The sequence below is a fragment of the Ochotona princeps genome, chromosome 11 (assembly GCF_030435755.1).
Source record: "Ochotona princeps isolate mOchPri1 chromosome 11, mOchPri1.hap1, whole genome shotgun sequence".
In the NCBI taxonomy this organism is placed as follows: Eukaryota; Metazoa; Chordata; class Mammalia; order Lagomorpha; family Ochotonidae; genus Ochotona; species Ochotona princeps.
The window spans coordinates 35147600-35172370 of NC_080842.1; the positions used below are offsets into that span (position 1 = coordinate 35147600).

The 24771-nt window shown below is 40.3% G+C and overlaps 1 protein-coding gene across 8 annotated transcripts in view; it reads left to right on the forward strand.

Moving 5' to 3' along the window:
- Positions 1 to 24771, forward strand: part of NEK1 (NIMA related kinase 1) — a 132462-nt gene that overhangs the window by 16671 nt on the left and 91020 nt on the right. For all 8 annotated transcript variants that reach the window (XM_058670009.1, XM_058670003.1, XM_058670007.1 and 5 more), the window contains 8 exons: positions 634 to 688; positions 2836 to 3036; positions 6661 to 6721; positions 10582 to 10733; positions 21890 to 21949; positions 22266 to 22319; positions 22406 to 22453; positions 22603 to 22677. In XM_058670009.1, the coding sequence (XP_058525992.1) occupies positions 634 to 688; positions 2836 to 3036; positions 6661 to 6721; positions 10582 to 10733; positions 21890 to 21949; positions 22266 to 22319; positions 22406 to 22453; positions 22603 to 22677 (706 nt within the window). The remainder of the gene's footprint in view (positions 1 to 633; positions 689 to 2835; positions 3037 to 6660; positions 6722 to 10581; positions 10734 to 21889; positions 21950 to 22265; positions 22320 to 22405; positions 22454 to 22602; positions 22678 to 24771) is intronic.

Below are 24771 nucleotides of genomic sequence, written 5' to 3' on the forward strand. Positions count from 1 at the left end.
GAGCACGGTTAAGTAACTTCTTTTTAATTCCTCAGCCCAGCAAATGATAGAATCATGTATAATCTACAAGAGGTTGCTGGTTCTCAAATCCATATTCCCAGGCAGCCAACTGATAGTATGTAGGAAGCATTCAGTATAGCTGACACATTATGGGATATGTGGGTGGAAGAGCAATGCTCTATTGAATTTCTGTCACTCTTTAATTTTCTGTCTCTTTGGTTGAAAAATCCTGATCAAGAAGCATTTGTCTGTTGACTATTGCAGGTTTCTTTCAAATTTGATTTCAGTAAGTTAATATGGTTGCATTAATTAAAATATTATATTGCTAACATAATACTTTTGACAGTAGAATTTTGCAAATAAATGAAGCAGTTTGATTTCTGCTAAATAAAAATTTTCATGTTCTTTCGAGTATCGTTTCTTTAATAAAACCTTACAGTAGCTGCTTGAGCAACCACCACTTTTCTTTTCTTAGGCAGCTGTTTTTAACATTGGTTATGATTAAGATTTTGAGTGTTATAGGAAACGTTTTTTTGGAGCACATATTCTAAAGTATTTTGTGCTGTTTATGTTTCCTTTAAATGAAAATCTTTTAAAGTAGATCCTGACAGGGAATTTCTCTGCCTCTTTCAGTGATATTTGGGCTCTGGGATGTGTCCTTTATGAGATGTGTACACTTAAACATGCAGTAAGTACAAGTTGTGATACATTTATAATTATTTTAAAAAGTTACTTCCATATTTTTATAATTGAAAAAATTATATCATCTTTCAGATGTCAATATGTGCTGGAAATTCTTCTAGGTCAGTTTTTAAAATTTCTTTTTTGTTTTCCTAATCAATGTCAGGTAGTTATTTGACAGTATTTCACAATTTTACCCAAAATTGTTCCTGGGAAAAGTAAATTTGCTGTCTTACTGTTAAATCCATTTATGGGTTTGATGTTTAGCTTAAAAGGTTTTTTAAGTGTGGAATTTAAGTGACTTAAAAAACTTTGTGCAACATACCCATCTTGGCATTTTATCAGTTAAAGACATCATAATTTGGCATATTTAAAAATTTTTCCTTTGAATCCTTTTTGAAGTAGCTAAATGACATGAAAAACAGAACTCTTTTCTTAAGTATGTTAATCACTTTATATTTGAAAATTTTTTATGTTTACTTCCATTAAACCATGTTTTCAGTATATAAAAATTCAGAATATACATAAAATATGAAGAAGAGAATACATGTTTTTACTGATCTATCTTATGCATATTTGTGTTTTCCTTTTCTTATTTTAGTTATTTGAAAGAATTAGTCCATTTTCTGTAATTAATTATTTTCTTAAGTCTTTATTCTTAAAGATTTATTTCTGTTTATTTAAAAAAGCAGAGTTTTAGAGGGAAAGAGAGTGAGATTCCATATGCTGGCTCACTCCTCACACTCCTGCAGTGACAGAGTCAAGCCATGCCAAAGAGCCAGGAATTCCAGGTTTCCCGTGTTAGTGACAGGGGCCCAAGCAATCTGGACATCTAGCAAGTTTGGAAGGCTAGCAGCTGAGACTTGAACCTGTGTCCATATGGAATGCCAATTTTTGTAAGTGGTTGTTTATCCCACTGCACCACGATGCTGGCCCCTAAATATTTTTTTATCAACGTTGTTCTGATACCATTGCTTCTGAATTTTGGATTTTTATCCGTTAGTGGACACACAAAATTGAGTAAGTTACCTGCCTTTCTGAAGAACTAATCGCTTGAGAAACAAATCAAAGATCATTAGAGTAAGGGATTAAAGAATCATCTTTCCTGCAGTTGGGATTCCTTTTCTAGGCAAAGAGATATTTCCACAAGATTGAATTTATTCTAAAATTTTTATGAATGGAATGAAATTTTAAACATGTTGAATAGTTTAGCATGTAACAGCTGCTTTATAATTGCAGTAATCATTGTAGCCTAATTTATAGCAGTGTGTTTTCTTAATGTGTATATTGAGAATATAGTAGCATTACATAACTGTTTACTACTGTTTTAGTAGAGGTGTGAGAGCATGATTTCATATTCTTTCAAACTGACATCTGACATCTTTAGATTTTAAACTATCTCATCTCTTTTTTCTTTTATTTCCATTAGAATTTATATATTGCTTAATGTTAAAATATGTATGTTCATGCATTGCTTCTATGTTCTGTCTGATATACCACAAACTAAGTCACCTCACTGTCATTCAGTGCTAAATGTTACAGGACCACTGTTGTCTATGTGGTCTGCATTGAGAGACACATCATTTTGGGGTACGTGACTAAAATGCTGTTGATAAAATGCTGTTGATCTTTGGAATATTTTCTCTGTTGTTGATACAATAGCTTTTAGGAGAATCGTATGTAAATAATAATAATAATCACTATCTAAAGGAAAAGCAGTGGTTTTATTATGTTTTGCCCAGTTCACTAGTTAATTTCGTGTTCTCATCATTAGAATAGGGGCACAGGTCAGTAAGTCATAAATGAAGACTTTTAGGTGGTTGTTTTTGTTTTTGTTTTTGTTTCCTTTCTTGTGGTGCTTTGACCCTAATGTTGACTCTAATTTTTATCATAATGGCTTATAAGTTCTTTAATTAATACTTGCATGCCATCTTTCAGCATCATGAATAAATAGAAAATACTCTTATGACATATTAGAACATTGTGTTTTTTGAGGCATAATAGTCTCTGTGAAATACATTTATAAATAACCAAATACCTTGCTGTAGAGAATAAATATTGATTATTTGGAAGAGGATTGTATTTCTCATTGCTGAAATTCCCAGTTTCAATTTATGTGTGTTTCTTATATGTTGATATATTTCTGCATTTTAGTTTGAAGCTGGCAATATGAAAAACTTGGTACTGAAGATAATATCTGGATCTTTTCCTCCTGTGTCATTGCATTATTCCTATGATCTCCGCAGTTTGCTGTCTCAGTTATTTAAAAGAAATCCTAGGGATAGACCATCAGTCAACTCCATATTGGAGAAAGGTTTTATAGCCAAACGCATTGAAAAGTTTCTCCCACCTCAGGTATGGTTGTTTTTATTTTATACATTTTTATCATTACAATCAAACCGTAGGTTTATGATGTTTAACTAGGACATGTCCTCCGTTTCTGAGGACATCACATCTAAACTCTACAGTGGGATATCTTTGTCACTTTCCCTCCCATTCTTATGTAACTGTTTTTCTTCTTGTTTACTTTCCAGTTATGCATCATTCCTTATAGTCATTCCCCTTTTTCGTACTTCACTTTCTTTTTTTTTTTTTTTAAAAGATTTATTCATTTTATTGCAAAGTCAGATATACAGAGAGGAGGAGAGACAGAGAGGAAGATCTTCCGTCTGATGATTCACTCCCCAAGTGAGCCGCAACGGCTGGTGCTGCGCCGATCTGATGCCAGGAACCTGGAACCTCTTCCGAGTCTCCCACGCGGGTGCAGGGTCCCAATGCATTGGGCCGTCCTCGACTGCTTTCCCAGGCCACAAGCAGGGAGCTGGATGGGAAGTGGATCTGCCAGGATTAGAACCGGCGCCCATATGGGATCCCGGGGCTTTCAAGGCGAGGACTTTTAGCCGCTAGGCCATTGCGCCGCCGGGCCCTCACTTTCTTTTAATTGTGAGTGTCCAGATTATAAATGTAACTATATAATGAGATTGTCAGCATAAAGTGTGAAACACAGAAGTTGTTATTGTCTCACATAAGTGCTCAAACTATTCATTGTGTATTAGTAACAATATACCAATTTATTATGCTAATAAATATGTTAAATTGCATGATTGTATTTCACTTGATAGAAAATTACTGGAAAACATTGTTAAATGGCCATAGGTAACTATGTGCGTTAGATTTTTGAATGATGATTTTAACCCTATGAAATCCATGCAGTTGTAAAAAGTTCATGGAAAATACATAGCAGGAAAAAGCTATGAATATGTTCAAAACAATTTTTTTGCACTCATGTCTTTTAATTTTGTCTTTCGTTTGTGTAAACTCATGCAAAATATTGTGGAATTAAATTTTAATTTTACAAGATTCATAAAATGCCTCATCAAATCAATTGAACTAGTCCTTGATAAAATTATGGCCCCTTGAAATTAGAATTATTTTGGTTTCTTGCTCAGCTTTTGCTAATATAATTGCTATTAAACTGCATAATTATCTAGGGAAATTACTGTTTATTATGACTTGTGTATGTTTTGAATAAGACAAATGTTATATGTACAAAAAATAATATTTTGTGCACAAACACTCCAGGAAATTAAGATTTGGATTGAACTATTAAAATTTGGAGCTTAAAGGTTACTAGTACAAGTACATAGTGAACTTGGAAATGTGGGTGTCTCTTAAGACTCCCTTGTTACAAGTAACATTTGGAAATGCAGTTTGTCATGCAGTGTACTAATATATTTTTGGCAATTACTAGAGAAGAAGCAATAATTTCATTTAGTATCACTGAAATTTTCTTCTTTTTATAGCAACAATTAGAGCATTCAGTCTAAAGGCGGAAGCGCTGGAATTCAACTTGCTAGCAATGGAAGTATTCATGCCTTAAATATGCAAAATTTATGAGCAAAGGCAGCTTATAATTATGAACAAGTGGAGTTTTTGACATTGCATATTTAGCATATACATAGTCACCCCCTTTTGATATTTAAGCACCTAGATTTATTCTTCATGAAAACTTGTATCTGTTGTTCATAAGATTTATTTTCTACTATATATCATTTGTTCAATATTCAGATAAGAAGGTTTGTGGTACATTTTTAAGGACATAACTTTGAAACAATTTTTGAGCTTTATTATATCACACAAGTGATTATTCCCGCTATCCCTGTGAAACTCTACTCAGTGCTTATTCTTGATAACTCAGTTCTCTCAATATTGTCTGCCAGGATTGACTGGGCCTCAAACTCAGTCTTCAGCAACTGCTTTCTGGATGTTGTTTGACAAATCTTGGGTAAATTCTTCTCTTAGACTTACTTTGTCCAGTGATCATCAACACATTAGGATGAGAAAAACATTCTGTGCAATAGCTGCTGAACACCGGAAATGTGGCTGACAGGCTGAGTAGCTGAATTTTTAAATATGCCTATTTTAAATTTTAATTTAAATAGCTACTAATGGTTATGACTATTGTCTTGGATAGTGCAGTCTAGGGGATGTGGAATCATTTTGGATTCTTTATTGTCTGTCGCTTAAGTCCCATGAGCAGCCTTGAAAAAACAAAACAACAACAACAGAAAGATTCATTCTCAAACAGTGGAAGAAAGTATTCCATTTTTGGACAAAACTAGAGGTCACACAGCCCCTTTTCTTTTTCTAGAATGGAAAGGGAAAGTACAGGTGTTGATAAAGAAAGCTTGTTTATACAGTGACTGAATTGTTTGTGAACCTGGCTTTCACCACAGAGAGGGGTTCTCATCAGGATCATGCAGAACATATCACTAGGTCTAGCCTTTGCAGTCTGTGGTTCAGTAATCTCCAGGTGGAGCTTAAGAATTCACATATTTTAACAAATTCTAGGTTCGTATAGCTAATCAGCTAATTGATACTGCTAGTGTCAGCTTTTGGAAAACACTGAGTTAAGGGGTTCATCAATGCAAAACAGCCATCTCAAAGACAGTTTGTTAACTACTGAGATATCTGTTCTGTTACCATAGGCATATTTTTCTACCAGGCCTCACATCTTTTGAAGCAAAGAGAAAATCCCCTCGCCTTTTTTATCTTCAGCCAGCCAGTAAAACGGAACAAACTTAAATTGAGTTAAATGTTTATGCCATAGTTCTGCACTTTAGAAGGCAGGAGACAGAATAAAGAGAAAATTACTTGTAAATGATCTTTGTTTCTCACGATATGGGTAAAATTTCTGGGAATAAGTATCAGAGTGTTTATTATAATTTTTTAAAGGTTTTTTTTAATTGGAAAGGCAGATATACAGAGAGGAGAGAGAGGAAGATCTTCCTTTCGTTGATTCACTCCCCAAGTGACCACAATGGTCAGTACTGCACCGATCCGAAGCCAGGAACCAGTAACCTCCTCTGGGTCTCCCACGCGGGTGCAGTGTCCCAAGGCTTTGGGCAGTCCTCAGCTGCTTTCCTAGGCCACAAGCAGGGAGCTGGATGGGAAGTGGAGCTGCCGGGATTAGAACCGACACCCATATGGGATCCCGGGGCGTTCAAGGCGAGGACTTTAGCTGCTAGGCCACGCGTCCAGGCCCCAGAGTATTTATTATGATTTTTAGAAGATACTCGTTAAATTATGTCAGACTGTTTATCCAATAATAGGTATTTATAGTTGTAACTGTAAGGTGGAGAGGATTGGGAGTAAAGTTAATGTTTGTGTGAGAAATTGTTTTGAGAGATCTCTCTCTCTTTAATATAACAAAGTAGTTCCAGAGCAGTTGTGAAGTAAATGAGGGGTGTCAAAGCACACAAACTGCAGAGATTATTCCAGAGAGGTAATGACATTAAATTGCCAATGTGGGGAGCAGGTAAGTGGCATATGAGTATAATTTATTGAATAAAGTACTTGTTTTTAATTAATACAATTTTATCAATAGCATAAATAGTGACAATAAGTGTTGTGATTGAAACATGATGATTAAAATTTTATTTTGGAAATTAACAGCTTTTTTCTTTCTTTTAATCTCAGCTTATTGCAGAAGAATTTTGTCTAAAAACATTTACAAAGTGTGGAGCACAGGCTTTACCATGTAAGTGAGATTTAACAGGAAATCTTTGACTTATTTGCGATATTCAAGTCTAATCATACCAGAAACATGTGCTGATGTAATAAGTTCAGATAATTGTTTAGGGTAAATTAAATTCAGAAGAAATTCACATTGAAATTATTATGACACATTACAATGACTAAAATGCATTTATGATCAATATATAAATTCTGTTTATCTATTTTGGCCTAATAACTGAAATCTTGCTTGAAATACATGTATCAGATACTTAGCTGGTGTTTTGAGAACATTGTTATGACCTTTTCTTAAAATGTATAATTCAGTTGTAAGCCCCTTTTTAATTTTTAAAATGTTTCACATAGTTCAAAAATTAAAGGGAGAGAGGTGAGGGAAATTAAAAGGCAGTGAAGAACAAATATCATTATTATATCAGAATTCTATCTATGGACTATTTTAAATGTGTCAAAAACTAAAAACATTTTTCGCTGAGAAACACAACCACTTTTAATATAAGTAATTTCATGTGAAGCCACGCCCTTCACCAGGATGAATTTTCTTTTAGAAATTAGAATGTTTATAGGATTGTAGATGTTATGTAGTACATATATATGTTATGTACATGTATCTGTGTGAGGGAAGACTTCTTTTTTTACTTTGAATTCAGAATGGATTTTTAGCATCAATGGAAGATATTTAAAATGTGCAGCATGCTTATCTAGCATTTTGAGGTTGAATAAATTCACTAAATTACATGTCATAAAAATGAGTCCATGTAAGCTTGAAGTGGTATGGGAATGTTTCTGAGAAGACCACCTGGGGCTGGCAGAATGACTCTGCTGGCTAATATTTTATCTCCAAGCACTGGCATACTACATGGTGACAGTTCATGTGCTAGCTGCTCCACTTCCCATCCAGTTTCCTACTCGTGGCCTGGGAAAGCTGTGGAGGATGGCCCAAATCCTTGGGACCCACATTATTGTGCAGGACCCAGAACAAGTTCCTGGCTTCTGATTTCACATTGGCTCAGCTCTGGCCATTGTGGTCATCTGGCAAGTGAACCAGTGGATGGAATATTTTTTTCTCTGTCTCTGCTTCCTTGTAAATCTGCCTTTCCAATGAAAATAAACAATTTTTTTTTAAAAAAAGACCACCCATCCTTTAAAAAATTAGCAATTTATTTATTTATTTTAATTGAAAATGATGAACATCTTCCAGTCACTGGTGAACACACCATAGGTTCATAAAGCCAAAAACTCACTCCTAGTCTGCTATGTCTGAGACAGTAACCCAACTAGTTGGGTAAACATCTGCTACTCTGCTAGGGTAGGCATTAACAGGAAGCTGGGATCAGAAACAGAGCCCAAGTGCTATTAAAGGGTCATGCTAATGTCCACTCCTTCTCTTCCTGGAGACCCTTACTTTAGACTCCTTTGTCATTTTGCAAGACCATCAGTCACTAAGAAATCAAGTTAATTTGAACAGACTTCAGTAGCAACTAAGACACTTGACAGAATCGGCAGGATCTCTTAGCAGTCAAGCCTCCTTAGAAGTCAGATACTCACAAAAACCTTCCTTATCGCAACAGCCAGGAACTCCCGAAATTAACACATTCTTCCCACATATCATAGAAAGTAATTATTTTTGCATGAATGACATATTAAATAGCAAAGGATTAAAAATAGGAGTGATAATGCTTATAAATGCTTAGTAGACCTGAACCCTATATATTAATTTTCATGCTGGAGGCATCCTTGACACTGACTTGAAATATGTTAAAATAATATAAATAATTTTCCTTCTTTGGGAAGTAGATGAGAACTACATATTTATGCCTGTCTCCTGGAGGCTTTTATTTTTTTGCCTTTTTGCCTCTAACCCCTTTTCTGGTATTCATAGCATAGGAATTTATTAATACAGTTAGCCAGATCATGTATTGTGTCTTAATTTTTTAATGCTAATTTGGACTTTAAAAGGGGAATTTTGCTCACATTTTCTCATGCCTGGGTCAATATCTGTTTGGAAAATCTTACCCTGCTATAGTGTATAATTTTTTTTTTTAATTGGGCTCGGCATGGTAGCCTAGTGACTAAAGTACTTGCCTTGCATGGGCTGGAATCTTATATGGTGCTGGTTCTAATCATGACAGCCCCGCTTTGCATTTGGCTCCCTGCTTGTGGCCTGGGAAAGCAGTTGAGGATGGCTCAAAGCCTTGGGTCCCTGCACCTGTGTGGGAGACTTGGAAGAAGCTCCTGGCTTTGCATCAGCTCACCTGGGACCATTGTGGTCACTTGGGGAGTGAATCATCAGATGGAAGATCTTCCTCTCTCTCTCTCCTCCTCTGTGTATATCTGACTTTTCAATAAAAATAAAGCAAGTTAGAAAGTGAGAAACAGCGGTCTTCCATTCTCTGGTTGACTCCCCAAATGGCTGCCATGGTTAAAGTTGGGCCAGTCTGAAGCTGAGAGTCAAGAGCTTCTTCTGGGTCTCCCACTTGGGTGCAGGGCCCCAAACACTTGGCCATCCTCCCTTGCATACCAGGAACATTGCAAGGGAACTGAATGGGAAGAAGAGCAGCTGGGACATGAACTGGTATCCTTCGGATATGCTGGTGTTTGCAAGCGAAGTCTTAGTTTGCAACACCATTTTGCCAGCCCTAATCTTATTTTTCTAAGACTATGTTATTCACACCCAGTAAGTAAATTAAATAATGAATGCTGCAGAGTTTATCTTGCATGTAAATTTTTGGTTTTGATTTTTTGTTTAAAATGAGTTGCTAAATACTGTGTTCTTTCAACCTTTTTATTTAAATTTTGTATGAAAAGCAGAGAGAGAGGATAGAGACAGAGACAGAGATCTTCTATTCTTGGTTCATTTCCCAGATATCCACAAGAACCAGGACAAAGCCAGGAGCCTGTACCACAGTCTACATCTCCCCCAGGATGGTAGGGACCCCAGTATTGAGCTGCCTTCTGGTTTTGCACTAGCTTGCTAGAGATTACATTGCCAAAAAACTGGATCAGAAGTAGATGGGCCAGGAGTTGAACCAGGCACTTGATATGTGATGTAGTCTGCCAGGTTGGCTTGACTACTGTACCAGCTGCATCCCTTATGTTTTTATATACAGAGTCCTATCCAGAAAGTTTCACTAATTTGTATTCTAATCCAACAATATAATGAGATACCCGTTTCCTGGGATTTTTAACTATACTGATTGTTTTAAGGGGTTCTTCAAAGGTTTGTAAGAGTAAATACCATTCAGGCTGCATGGGAGGAAAAAAGTTTCTCATGTTGGAATTGATGTTTGACAGTTGATCTTTTGTTTTGTATTCTTATTTAGAAATTAATTGTGAAAATTTATTCTTAAAAATTTGTTTTAACATCAATTATTGATGTGTAATTCACATACCATGCAATTTGTTCTTTTGATACCTGCCATGTATCCACACATGTGTACAGTCATGCTGTGGAGTCAGTTTTAGAAATGTCTTATTTTATATAAAAAATTTCAGCATCTTGGAAGAGTTTGCTTCCTTCAAAAAGTGGCTCCAATGTAAAATAGCTGTGGTGTTGATATATGCTGAGGAGTAAATGGAAAATTAGATGAAAAGTCTTAAATACTAAGAAAAAAGGAGACTAAAGGCAGTTGTCTCCACCACTTTCTACTATTTCTTGACACTCCTAACCCTAATTGGCCGCCCATATGGGCGTACATCCTTCTTACCTATATGAACACCATAAAAATAATAAATTTATCATATTAAAAAGTCTTAAATCCTGTCAATGATTATAAGAATGGAAAAGTGCTAGGTTAAAGAATTTCTCAGTTAAGGATTTAATTGAAGAACTGCTGGAATAAAAGTTGTTTGTATCTTCTCATGTAGCAAAGAGACCAGCTTCAGGACAAAGCTTGGCTGCTGTTTCACCTGCACAGAAAATTACAAAACCAGCTGCTAAATATGGAGTACCTTTAACATTTAAGAAACATGGAGATAAAAAAATTCTTGAAAAGAAACCACTCCAGAAGTACAAACAGGTATGTGAATTATTAAGATTCAGTTTAACTTAGGTGTTACACCTTAATTCAATGGATTATTTTTATTAAGTTTCCAAGGAACATTGCTGTTTCTGCTTCACCAGTATTCTCAAAATTAAGAAGCCTGAGAGGAGCTATAAAAAAAGTAAGTATAGGGCCCGGCGGCATGGCCTAGCGGCTAAAGTCCTCTCCTTGAAAGCCCTGGGATCCCATATGGGCGCCGGTTCTAATCCCGGCAGCTCCACTTCCCATCCAGCTCCCTGCTTGTGGCCTGGGAAAGCAGTTGAGGACGGCCCAATGCATTGGGACACTGCACCCGCATGGGAGACCCGAAAGAGGTTCCTGGTTCCCGGCTTTGGATTGGCGGGCATAGACCCGTTGCGGCTCACTTGGGGAGTGAATCATCGGACGGAAGATCTTCCTTTCTGTCTCCCCTCCTCTGTGTATATCTGGCTGTAATAAAATGAATAAATCTTTAAAAAAAAAAAAAGTAAGTATAGATACTTAGTAAATGGTGCAATAAAAAGTAAGTGATGCTATGAAAGATACCACTTTGGGACAGCTTAAGCAAAACCATTTGATTTTCTTATTATTTATTTATTATTATTATTTTTATTGGCAAGTCAGATATACAGAGAGGAGGAGAGAGAGAGAGGAGGATGTTTCGTCCAGTGGTTCACCCCCAAGTGGTTGCAACAGCTGGAGCTGAGCCAATCCGAACCCTGAGCCAGGAGCTCTTCCGGGTCTCCCACGTGGGTGCAGGGACCCAAGGCTTTGGGCTCTCCTTGACCGCTTTCCCAGGCCACAAGCAGGGAGCCGGATGGGAAGTGGGGCCGCCAGGATTAGAACCGGCGCCCATATGGGATCCCGGAGCGTGCAAGGCAAGGACCTTAACCACTACGCCATCGTGCCGGGCCCTGGTTTTCTTATGTTTAACAGAAATAATACACATGATATACTTGATAAGAAGCCAAGAAAATTTTGTATCTGAGAGTTCACATTCAAATAAGTAAATAAAAATTATAACATAGGTATAACAATCTACTGGCATATTTCAGATAAAAAATAGGTCTTATAGCATTTGAGTGACATGCCTGAGAATACATAGTTTTAGTTAGGGGAATTTGGTATTTTCCTCATGTCTTTATGTATGGAAACTGTTTTGTTTGGGACTACATATGTGCACACATACATATACATGTTTGCATAGATACATATGTATGCATCATATTGTAAGATAAATTTCATAATGGGGATAATAACTGGGGGAAAGGATGTCCCGGGGTTGTTACTTAAATGATAGGTGAAATAGAATGACAGAGTCAGAGAGCTGTGACTTCCTTCCTGTGACCCTAAGTTTGCTGCGTAATTGTCTGATTCTGATGCTCATCTAGTGAATCCTTGTTGTTGGCCAGCAGCTTTTTGTTTAGTCTGTACTCCTGCATCACCTTGATTGCTCTATGATGTTGTACTCCAGCTGTGCTCACAGGGACTCTTCATTTTTCTTTCTGTGTAAGTTTGAAGCTCTCTTGGTTGTCCTTGTCTACCTCAGCATATTTGCAGGCTGAGGTGCTTTTTGTAGCCCTTGGCCTAAAGTGGTGGGCCACTTGCTTTTCTTTACGCCATTTGCAGAGGTACTTGAGGTCTTGTATTGGATCAGACAAGCTGATTGTCTTGTCTTTCATGTTTATCTGGATGTGGTGTTCATCCTTTCTCTGGAGTCAACAATAGAGGTGACTCAGGATTGCAACATATGCTCTATGGTCAGACTATACATCCAGAGATCCTGTCAGTCTAAGGTGCTCATGCGATTCAGGGCATGTGGTATATTTCCTTAGTGACAGGATAGATGATTGAAAAATTAGTTCTGAATCAACAGGGATTCTTTATATTTTAACAGCACTTATATGACCCAGTAAAACCTTTGGTTTTTATTTTTTAAGATTTTTAAAGTTTATTTGAAAGGCAGAGTTAGAGCAAGAGGAGAGGAAGAGTTCCTACATCTGCTAGTTTACTTCTGAAATGGCTGGAGCTGAGCTAGTTTGAAGCTAGGGCCTAGCCCTTTTTACTTGATTTCCACATGAATACTTGGCCCAAGAATTTGCTGCACTCCTCTGCAGCTTACCCAGGTATTTTAGGGAGCTGGGTGGAAAGTAGAGCAGCTGGCAGCTGGGATAGGGTATATGCCGGGCTGGACTAGACCGTTACCCTCACCAGCTGGGATTGAGGGCGGGCCAGGCTATAGCACCCACTAGCAAACACCGAGGTGAGGTGGGTCATGCCAGACTGGGCTGCAGCGCTAGTAGGAACCAGGGAGGGAGGGGGTAAAGCTGGTAGGGGAAATGTGGAGGTCCCTCCTGCTGGAACACTTCGCCCACTGGAGAGCATGAGCTGGGATGGGGCAGACTAGACTAGGCAGGGCTACAACACCTATGGGCCTCACGCGAGCCAGATCAGGAAAGAACAGACTTGGTTGACTGTCCCTACCGGTGCAAACATAAAGCAGAACGGGTGAAGATTGGTTAAGCTTTGCCACAGCATCAGATAACAGGTGCTGGCACCAGTGGCTAATCTGTCAAGTTAAACTCCAGAACCATCCGGGAAGTACATGATCCGGGAGTGAGAGTGGCATAGGAGGGAGATAGTGGGCACCTCCCTCTTGGGTTACCACTCCCAATGGGAAGTATGAAAACCAGGACTGGAGCTGGGGTGGCTAGACAGAACAGCATTCACCAGTATGTGTGTGGGCTGGATAATAGGGCAGGTTGGGTTGAACTAGGCTTTAATGCCCATTGACATGTATGGGAGCTGAATGGGATGTGAGACAGACTGGACTAGTCTGCTCTATATACTGGCAAGCATAGGAACCATGGCAGGGGGCAGGGTTGGTGGGGGTTATTGTGGGTTGCTCCGACTAGGCTTCAGCTCCCACAGGTTTGTGTGAGGGCTTCGTGCATGCTGGGCAGAATCAGGCTGGACTCCAACACTCATTGGTTCCAGTGGAAGACAGGGCTGGAAACAGAACTAACCCAGCAATTACAACCACCATGTGAATGAGGCGATGGACTGTGTCGGCCCTGTACTTGCAAGTACACACAAGAATTTGGTCTGGGATAACCTCAGCAAAATTTCTTTGGTGATCTTCCCAATCGAACTGCCGGACTTGGAACCCTATCCATGAAGAGAAGTGCAGGTTCCATGGTCTGACCAAGAAATGCAAGTGTCAGAGCCAGGCCTCCTCAGAGACTCAGATGGAACAGTGGACAACATATCCAGGTACACATGGAGGATATGGCAGTCCATTGGAACCTGCAGAGGATACTTGGCACCACAACAGAGGACAGAACAAATCAATCAACTGCACCAGCCATATGTTGGCAGTGAAAAACTGGGAACTGGGCAAATGGAGACTCTAAGGTGGACTATGTCAATTAGTGGATTCTGCAGTGACTTTATCATGCTTGGAATGGCGAGATTGACAGCAATTCATAACTGTTGAACTATCAAAACCACTTGCATAGTGCCCTTGGAGCATGCCCCACATTGGGGACCTGGGATGGGTGGGAGACTGGGTAGGGCTTCTCTCTCTATCTCCCCCTTTACCCTACATACAGAAAAAAAATGTGGAAATAATAGTCTTACCCACTTTAAAAAAAATTCTCCAACTGCCAAAAAAAAAAAAAAAAAGAAAGTAGAGGAAGTAAAGCAGCTGGAACTCAAGGATCTTCAGCCATATAGGATGCCGGTGCTGTAGGTAGTAGCTTAATGTGCTGCACCATAGTGCCAAGCCCAAGCTTTTATTCTCAATGCTTAATGGTAACTACTTCACAGTAACAGTGGTGTATTTATTTTCATGTCACTAGATCAATAAGGAATACATATTTAGTTATCTTGGGGAAATAGAATTGTACTGGCCAGCAGGGTGGCTTAGTAGGCTATTCCTATGTCTATAGTGTGGACATCTCATTTGAGCATCAGTTCATATCCCTGCTGCTCCACTTCCAATCCAGCTCTGTGCTTATAACTTGGGAAAGCAGTGAAATATGGCCCAAAGTCCTTTGGCTTCTGCACCCCATGGGAGACCCAGAAGAATATGCTGGCTCCTGGCTTTGGAACAGTTCAGTTCCAGCCATTGTGTTCTTTCCTGAGTGAAAAAGTGGATGGAAGATCTCTGTCTCTAACTGTACCTTGAAAAAAAATGTAGAAGTACAATTGTCTCATCTCGTGACCCTTTTAGCTTCTTTGGAGATCAGAACTGCAGGTGAGACCAGATTCATGATGTAACAGAAGCTGTTTAACCTTCAGACAGGATTGGAGGCGTGTTTATGATCTAATTTTTCAAATAGCTGGTGGAATCAACAGTATATTGGTTTTCTTAATGTTTCCTTTATTTTTAGTTAATACTAAGTGTACAAAAACAGCATGCTTTGGAACTTTCAGCTTCCAGTTATTAACATATTGAGTAATAAATGTCTCACATATTCTGAATGACATACAATCAATTTGGATGGTAGCTATAAATATTTTGAACATTAGGCAAGGTTGTTGCCCTCAGCCATTCTTTTAGGCAATCAAACAATTTTCTAAGCCAGACTATTAAGGATTCAATAGTAAATCAGTTGTTAGAGTATCTGTCATGCAGCCTATTTTAAGCCCAATTTACTTAAACCTAGATTTCTGTGCGTAACAGTATGAATCTGCCAAATGCCACAGAACTGGACACTTAAAAATGGTTTCAATCGTATATTTCATTGAATGTTTTACCACAGTAGAAAAGACATGAGGAATAAACACACAAAAAAAGAAGACGAAATGGCAATCAAATGTGCGGAAAAAAACCTCTTCGAATATCCTAACAAGACAATTAAAATGGAAGAAAACACCAAATTGCTAAAATATTTTGAGTATGACTTTTAAAAAAAGGTTTATTTTATTTTTATTGGAAAGTCAGATTTATACAAAGGAGACATAGAAAGATCCTCCATCTGCTGGTTCATCCCCCAAGCGGCTGCAATGGCTGGAGCTGAGCTGAACCAAAAACTAGGGGCCAGGAGCTTGCTATGGGTCTCCACATGGGTGCAGGGTCCCAAGGCTACTGTGCCGGACCTAGTATAACCATTAAAACAAGTTTCTCTTTAAAATTTTATATGCTGTTTTTAAAAAAATACTCCTCCCACCCCCAAACCTGAAACTCTAAAACATCTTTTAGATTGATATTGATGAATTTTTGAAATTTTAGGATTTTAATCTTGCTAATCATAAATTTGTGAGGAAATTTTTAAAATTTTATTTTTTATAATGATTACATGGTTGGTTGTTCAGGGTGGGAAGGATTGAGATTTAGGGAAAATTGGGTGAACCCATTGTTTCCAAATTTGCTATTTCTTCTTGTTTCTAGGGGAAGGGGAGAGACAAAGGGGGAAGCCACACATTACTTTCCACACGTCCCAGTACCCAGGGATGAGGAACCGCCACCTCATATCAACCCAGTGTCTCAATGTGTACATATTTGGAGGGTTCTGTCCAAGTGGTTTGGATAGTTCTGAAATGCTGTTAATTTTACCAATCCAAGGATGATGCTACCCTCCCAGTGTCCATTGGCTGACATAGTAAGCCTCAGTCTCCATTCACCAAGATTTTTTGTTGGCATCGTTTAATTGGGGTAGTTGTCCAGTTTGTTCTGTTCTCCTTCTGCTATGGCACTAAATGAGCTGCCATATTCTCCTTTTACAACAGGGCCTGTGTCCATTGCTCCAGCTTTTTCACTAAGTAAATCATGTTCTTGCAGGTGAGCCCAAGGACCCCGGGCCATGTGTTCCAAGCCTCACCAGACCCCCACCCCTAGGGCTCACAAACCCAGCACCTACCTCACAGACGGGCCCCAGGCCCCGGGCCTGGTGATGTGAGCCTCGCTGGATCCCCCATCCCCAAGGCTCACTCAGCCCAGCATCTACCTCGCAGATGGGTCAAGAGACCTGGGCCCAACAACCCAAGCCCTACCAGACCCTTCACCCCTGAGGCTCACAAACCCAGCACTCCCCTCACAGGTGGGCCCAAGAATCCATGCGAAGTGACTTGAGTTCTGCCAGATCCCCCACCCCTGGGGCTCACAAACTCGACACCCACCTCACAGGCAGACAGCAGGATCTGGACTAGGTGACCTGAGTCCCACTGGATCCCCAACCCCAAGCGCTCATGAACCTGGCATCCACGTAGTAGGCCCCGGGACCCAGGCCAGGCAACTGGAGCCCTGTTATATCTCCCACTCCTGGGACTCATGAACCTGGCACCCTCCTCATAGGTGGGCCCAAGGACTCGAACCAAGTTACCCAAGCCCTGCCAGATCCCCCACCTCTCAAACTAGCACACCCCTCTCAGGTGGGCCTAAGGACCCAAGTCAGTTGACCCACTCCCTGCCCAATCCCCAAAACCTGGGGCTCACAAACTGATACCCACCTTGCAGGCAGGCCCCAGGACCCGGGCCAGGAGACCCGAGCCATGAGGGGTCCCATGCCCCCGGGGCTTACGAACCTGGCACCCACCTCCTAGGCGGGCCTCAGAATCTGGGCCAGATGACCCAAGCTGCACTGGATGCCCCGTCCCTGGGGCTCAGAACCCGACTCCACCACCACGCAGCTGGGCCCCAAGACTTGAGCCAAGTTACCAGAGCCCTGTCAGATCCCCTGCCCCTGGGACTCATGAACCCGGCCCCTGCTGGGCTCAGGGTGACTCGCCTCATCTCAGCATCCATAATCTTATGGTACAGCCTGGCCTAGTCTATTCTGTCTTCTCTTCCAGCTCCTGTTGGTGGGTACTACAGCCTGTCCCAGCCCAGCCTGATTGCTGTCCTGGCCCTAATGTGAACTAGCTGGTGTTGTGGCTTGATCAGGCTCCCCCTGTCTCCTGTCCTGGTTCTCAGATCTGCCAGTGGGTGTTATGTGCTGGCCCAGACTGGTCTATCCCCAGACCTGACCCATTTGTATGCTGGCGGGTTCTGTGTTCTCGTGTGGTCTGGGCTGCTCCTTGCCTTGCTTCTTGTGCTCATCTGCAGTGGCTACATCCCAATGAAGGAGTTTCCAAAGCTCCTTCATTGACTCTCTGCCCAGCAGCAGTTGTCATGCACGCGAGTGGGTCCTTGGCCCACGTTAACTTTGTCCACCTCTGGCAAAAACAGTGGTCTTGCTCAACCAGCCACACCCATTCTGGTTCTTGCTGTTGGATGTTGCAGTCCAGCAATACCTGATCCATGCCAAGACACAGGTTTCATGTGGTTCAGTGGGAGTCAAGACCTAGTCTCCCTTGTTCCACACCAAACCTGGCTCTCACAGTACCAGTGGGGGCTGGAGTCTAACCCAATTCTTTGCTCCCCAGACCCAGTGCACATCTGCGCTGGAGGAGGCTGTAGCTATGCCGAGCCCAGCTTGTTGCCCCCAGTCCTACTGTCGTCCTCACCACTGGGAACCCCATCCCAGCTGGGGCACCGCCTTAGCTCCCCAGCACGGCCTGTTCCCATGCACATTTCTTTGACAAGCCAGCAGAGAATGCAGTTCCACAGGGATGAGCCCACCCATATTTCTCCCACAGATTCTACTCTCAGGCCCGCTTCTGTCACTCTTATTCTTCACACCAATTTGGTGTCAGTCCCCTATGTACATGTTGTGGACTTGTCTATGGAAGTCCCTCAGCTGTAATTCCTAATCTGGGCATAAAACCACAGGTCATCACTCACTGCCACCTGTGCAGTCCCGTTATCTCCCTGTAAATCCAAACTCCACAAACCACCAGGGCACACCTGGGCTATTCCAGAGGGAGCCATGCCGCCTGGCTGCATGCACCCGTGTGGGTCAAAAATCTTCCAGGATGGGGTGGTCTCTGAAGCCCATTGAGCATTCTCCCAGGAAGCCAGCGTGCTCAGCTGTGTGTACCTGCGCCAGTTAGAAAGCCTCCAAGCTGGGTTCCTGAAGACCTCCTGGAACACTCCTCCCCCAAGGGAGCCACGTAGCCCAGCTGCATGCACCCGTGCGGATCAAGAAACTTTTAGAACAGGTGGAAGCCCACTGAGCATCCCTTACCCCCTTCCCCCAGGAAGCCAGTGTGCTCAGCTGTGCATACCTGCGCCATATAGCAGTAATTTTGTTTGAGGATGTATTTGTTTTTATTGAAAGGGAGATATACAGAGAGACAGAGAAAAAGGTCTTCCATCCACTGGTTCACTCCTCAAGTGATAACAATGGCCAGAGATGTGCCAATACAATGCCAGGAACCAGGGGCTTCTTCCGGGTCTCCCACATGTGTGTCAGGTCCAAGGCTATGGGCCGTACTGGACTGCTTTCCCAGGCCACAGGGAGCTGGATGGGAAGTGGAGCAGCTGGGATATAAATTGTTGCTGATATGGGATCCCAAGCATGTTACGCCCTAACTTTATTCTAGGCTACTATGCCAGGCCACATGAAGAAAATCTTAACTAATTATTGCTGTTGTACATTACATTGTAATCACCAAATATAAACCAATGCTTATTAAGTTGTTACCTTTTAATCAAAATATTTGCTTCTCAGAAGACTGATTTTTCAGTTGCTGTGATAATCTGCTACTTTTAGACTTGGTAAAAGAAATGATTATTATTTTTTTATTAATTACGTTGCATTATGTGACACAGTTTCATAGGCTCTGGGATTCCCCCAACCCCTTCCTGTGTCCTCCCTCCATGGTGGGTTCCTCCACCTTGTTGCAGTATTACAGTTCAAATTCAGTCAAGATTCTTTTTTTGCAAACATATACCAAGCGTGGAGTCCAGCATCTTATTGACCAGATAAATTCAACGGTTTCTTGGGGAGACCATCTCTGGTCTGAAGATAGAGCTGACAGAATATTATCCCAATCAATTGAAACCCCCAACACAACATCAGCAACAATTCACAACATTATGGAATCAATTAACATGGTATTGAGTAACCAATATTTTAAGAAATGCAAGTTCTTAACCACATCCTGTGACTACTTCAAGTCACTAGAGGGAGCTCCATGAAAATATATCAGTATTTTGATTCCAAATTTAAAAAGGAAAGCAGAATAAATTAAATTTCTAAGTACTGATGTTTATCATAGTTTTCAGTGTGGAAATATTGCTGTGAAAATCCCTATGTAGTCTCTTAGGAATATCTTGATATTTTAATTTCCCACGTATACTCTTTTGTAAGTCAATATGGAACAACAGAATTAAACATGATTCTTGCTTTTGTGTAACTTAATAAAGCATATGTAGATATCTCCATTAAACCTTTTGGTTTTGTTCCACATTAGTGTATAATGTATGTAAAAACTATTATTTATTTTGAGTTGATATATTATGTTTATATTTTTAATTGGTATTGTGGTTCATAAAGTTTGAGACTGATGCTGGACTGGCTATCCAAGAGTTAACTTGGAGCCAGTGTTGTATCACAGTAAGTTAAACTGCTGCTCGTGATTCCACAGGGCTCATGTCTGAATGCTAGTTTCAGTCTGAGCTGTTCCACTTCTGATACAGCTTCCTTCCTTCTAGTGCACCTGGGGAAGGGAGCAAAAGATGGCTCAAGTGCTTGATAGCTCATGTGGGAGGTGGGGATAGTTTCTGGCCCCTGGCTTTATCCTGAGTCAACTCTGGCAATTTTGACCATTTGAGGAGTGAAATAGTGAAGAGAAAGTTTCTCTGTCTATCTATCACTTGGTCTTTTTCTTTAACCCCTCTGTCTACTAATCTGCTTTTCAAATAAATTTCATTTAAGAAAAAGTTACTTGTGGAGCTTTCAAAATATATATAATAGTGCTCTGTGTTCAAAGATTATTACTCAGCAACTCTTAGGAATATGTACTTAAAGCACTGATTGAGTTGAAAGAGTTACAGAGAAGAAGAAGCAGAGACAAGGAGACCAAAGTTTTCTATTCACTGATTCACTTTCCAAATGGTCACAACTGCCACAAGTGGCCAGGCTACAGCCGGAAGATAAGAACTTCTTTCAGATTTCCTATGTGAGAGCAGGGACACAAGCACTTGGGCCACATTCTGCTTTCCCTGATACATTACAAGGGAGGCATATTGCTAATGTAGTGGCAAGGTTTGAACTGGAGCCTATATGGGATGCTGGTACTGCAGGCATTGGCTTCACCTACTGTGCCACAGAGCTGACGCTAGATCCTCGGAATAAATACTTTGTAAAAAGCAGCTTTATGGGGCCTATTGTGTAAGCCCAGTGGCTCAAGTCCTTGCCTTGCATGCCCTGGGATCCTATACATGTTTTAGTTTGTATCCAGCTGCTCCACTTCCCTTTCAGCTCCCTGCTTGTTGCCTGAGAAATCAGTTGAGGATGGCCCAGAGCCTTCAGACCCTACACCTGTATGGGAGACCTGGAAGAAACTCCTGGCTCCTGGCTTTGGTTCAGTTTGGCTCTAGCCATTGCAGCCACTTGGGGAATGAACAAATGAATGGAACATGCTTGTTTTTGCCTTTCCAGTAAAAATAAATAAATATTTTTAAAAATCCAGCTGTATTGATATAAAATTTACGTTCTATATAATTAACCTAATAGAAGTTTGCAGTTAAATTTTTTCAGAAGTTACATAACCATTTCTATCATCACCTAAAGAAATCCTTTGTCGTTTAGCAATCATTCCCATTCTCCCTCACACCAACAGCGCTTGATGACCACTTACTTTTTTTACTTACTTTCTCTGGGTTTCTTTTGGTTTCCTGTGTGAATGCTCTGCTGCATACCCAGGCTATAAGCAGAAAGCTGGATGGGAAGTGGGGCAGCCAGGACACAAAGTGGCGCCCAGAATCTTGGAGCTTGCCAGCAAAGGATTAACTAACTGAGCCATTGCACCAGGCACAATTATTGAACTTTTGAAATAAGGTTCTTTAATAGTGTTAGAATACCTAAAATTGGTGTCAGTCTATAGGGACAAAGGTATTTAGTTGATGACTGAAGAATCTTTTTCTTCTGTTGCTCTGAAGTGAATGTTTGTCTTTGACAGCCTATCAAACCCTATGGCTTTATGCTTATGTTGAAAGGGAGTTACGGCAGTCTAAATTGTTCTTTTTCTTTGTTTTAAATTTGAAGATTTTAACTAAACACCTCAACATTTTTATCTAATTTGTAGTTTTACTTTTTGTCCAGACCCATCAAACTGCAGTAAAGAAAGTTAATCCTGGAGAAGAAAGGAAGAAAATGTCTGAGGTATAAAGACATCTGTCTGCTTAAATTTAAAGCTTTGCAAAAGTAATTTTTTACAAAAATAAAATGTTGAACAATGCAAAGCCTCCAAATCTTTCCTTCTTATTTCTTTCAAATGCCTGTTGATTCTTCCCTCTCTCCCTCTCTTCCTTCCTTTCCTCCTTCCTTTTCTTTTTTACACTCTCTTTTTCCTTCCCTCCCTACCTTGGGATACTTCTGCCATTTGGTGTATTTACTTTACTGATGAAACTGGAAAAAGTAGTAACTGTTACTGAGAAAAGATTCTTAAAAACATAAAAATAATTATTTTTAATTTAAGGAAGTCCCAAGAAAAACGAGGTTGGAATTTCTTGAAAAAAAGCACAAAGATCAGGTAGTTCTTTGTTCTTATTTTTCTTTCTTTGCCAAGTTGTAGTTGGTAAATATTTTATGATTTCTAAAAAGTTTCTCTTGTTACAGATTAGTCTGATGAAGCTTGAACAAATGAAAAGGCAAGAAAAGCAAAGGGTAAGAAGATGATCCACTTTTCAGTGATACATTCTTCACTGCTCACATTCAGATTGCGTTTTAAAAAGTACTCTAATTCATTTTCATCTTGTTGGTAAATTTATTTAAATGAAATATTTGAAATGTGTTTTGTTTGTTTTCCCCCAAAGTTGGAGAAAATAAATAGGGCCAGGGAACAAGGATGGAGGAATGTGCTCAGTACTGGTGGAAGTGGTGAAGTGAAGGTAGGCTCCAGTTTTACTTGCTCTTTTTCCATATTGTTCATAGTCATCTAAAGTTACCCAGCGTTTATTGTGAATTCTTAGCTTTCCTGCTCTTACTTGAGCTATAGTATATTTGGATAACTTATGTGTGAACTTTTAAAATTGTTTCTAAATTTTTTTTTTTAAAGATTTATTTTATTTTTATTACAAAGTCAGATATACTGAGAGGAGGAGAGATAGAGAGGAAGTGGAGCTGCCGGGATTAGAACCAGCGGCCATATGGGATCAAGGCGAGGACCTTAGCCACTAGGCCACGCTGCCGAGCCCTCTAAAATTTTTTTAAAAGATTTATTTACCTATTTGGAGAGGCAGAGTTACATTGAGTGGAGGGAAGTAGAGAGGGAATTCTGCATGCTGATTCTCTTGCCAAAGGGCCACACTGGCTGGGCCTGGGCCAGGACAAAGCCAGGAGCTCAGAATGCCATCTCATCTTCCTTGTGGGTGTCAGGGGCCACACACTCAAACCATCTTCTGCTGCACTCTCAGGATGTATTAGTTGAAGCTGGATTGCATGCAAAGCAGCCGTGACTCGAATTGGTACCCAAGTGGGATGCTGGCATTGCAGGCAGCTGCTTAACACAATGTCATCCCGCTCTTCTAAAGCAAAGTTTGTGGGAACAAACCGTTTCAGAGCAATTTCAAGTACAGTCAACTGTAAAATCAGCTTATCACACCTTTGCTAAAATCGTGTACTTTATGTAACCTTAAAGATTAAGTCTTCCAAAGATCCTTTTTTTTTTTTTAAGATTTATTTATTTTATTGCAAAGGCAGATGTACAGAGAGTAGGAGAGACAGAGGAGGATCTTCCGTCCGATGATTCACTCCCCAAGTGGCCGCAATGGCCGGTGATCCGAAGCCAGGAGCTAGGAACTTCTTTCCGGGTCTCTCACGCAGGTGCAGGTTCTCAAGGCTTTGGGCCGTCCTCGACTGCTTTCCCAGGCCAAAAGCAGGGAGCTGGATGGGAAGTGGAGCTGCTGGGATTAGAACCAGCACTCATATGGGATCCTGGTGCGTTCAAGGCGAGGACTTTAACCATTATGCTATCACGCCAGGCCCCCAAAGATCCTTCTTAATCTGGTGTCTGCCAGTCTCCAAGTTTATCTCCATTTCCTTTTATACACTATATATTCCACTCATGCTAAACTAAATAACCATATTTGTAGTTTCATTGCTATATTTAGCCTGCTGAAACTGTCTTTGTGCTCCTGTTTGTCTTTAAAGCATCCCTCCTCATCCTCACTCCTAAATTCCTTTAACCTAGATAGCCAATTGCCTAGATAACCACTTACCTAGATACTTTACTTAAATACTTCCTTTGGGGAGATTCAGACTACTTATTTTTAAAAAGTTAATTTTTCTGAAATGCAGTTTCTTCAGTTTTTTTTTTTTAGTAGAAGATTTAGTGATTTTCTTTTTTCTATCTTCGTTCTGCCAATATGAATCTTGTATTTCCTCTGTTACTCACACAAGCATTTTATATGTATCTGTTGATGGTAAGCCAAATTCAAAGATTTCCAATGCCTGGTATACATACCTTGTATTATTTCCTGTCCTTGAATGTGAGTGGATCATGTGAATATGATAGCATAAAAAAATTCGCTTATTTAAGTTATGTTGTAGTGAAAGTATTGCTAAGATAGTGACTGTTATGTAACATAAGACTTCCTCATGACAGACTGGAAAACAAAAGAAATCAGAAATACATACTTCTACAGGCTTAGAAGAAAACAAATATTTCTGTAGCAAGAAAGTTTTAAGGTGGCCTTTTAGATTCTGTTAGTGCTCTTTGATCAACAAGTGGTAGAAGAATGGAGACTAGTCATAAAGCCACAAAAAAATGAATTATTCTGGTAACTCATGCCCTTGGAAGGGCTTCTGAGCCCCAGGTGAGATTTGTAAGCCTGAATGACACATTGATGTTTGGCTGATGAGATACTGGACTAGGAACCACCCAACCATAGTCAGGGCGACTCCCAACCATAGTCAGACTCCTGAGACAAGAAAACTGAGATACCTACAAGGTGAGGACCTGAGCCACTAGACTACCTAGCTGG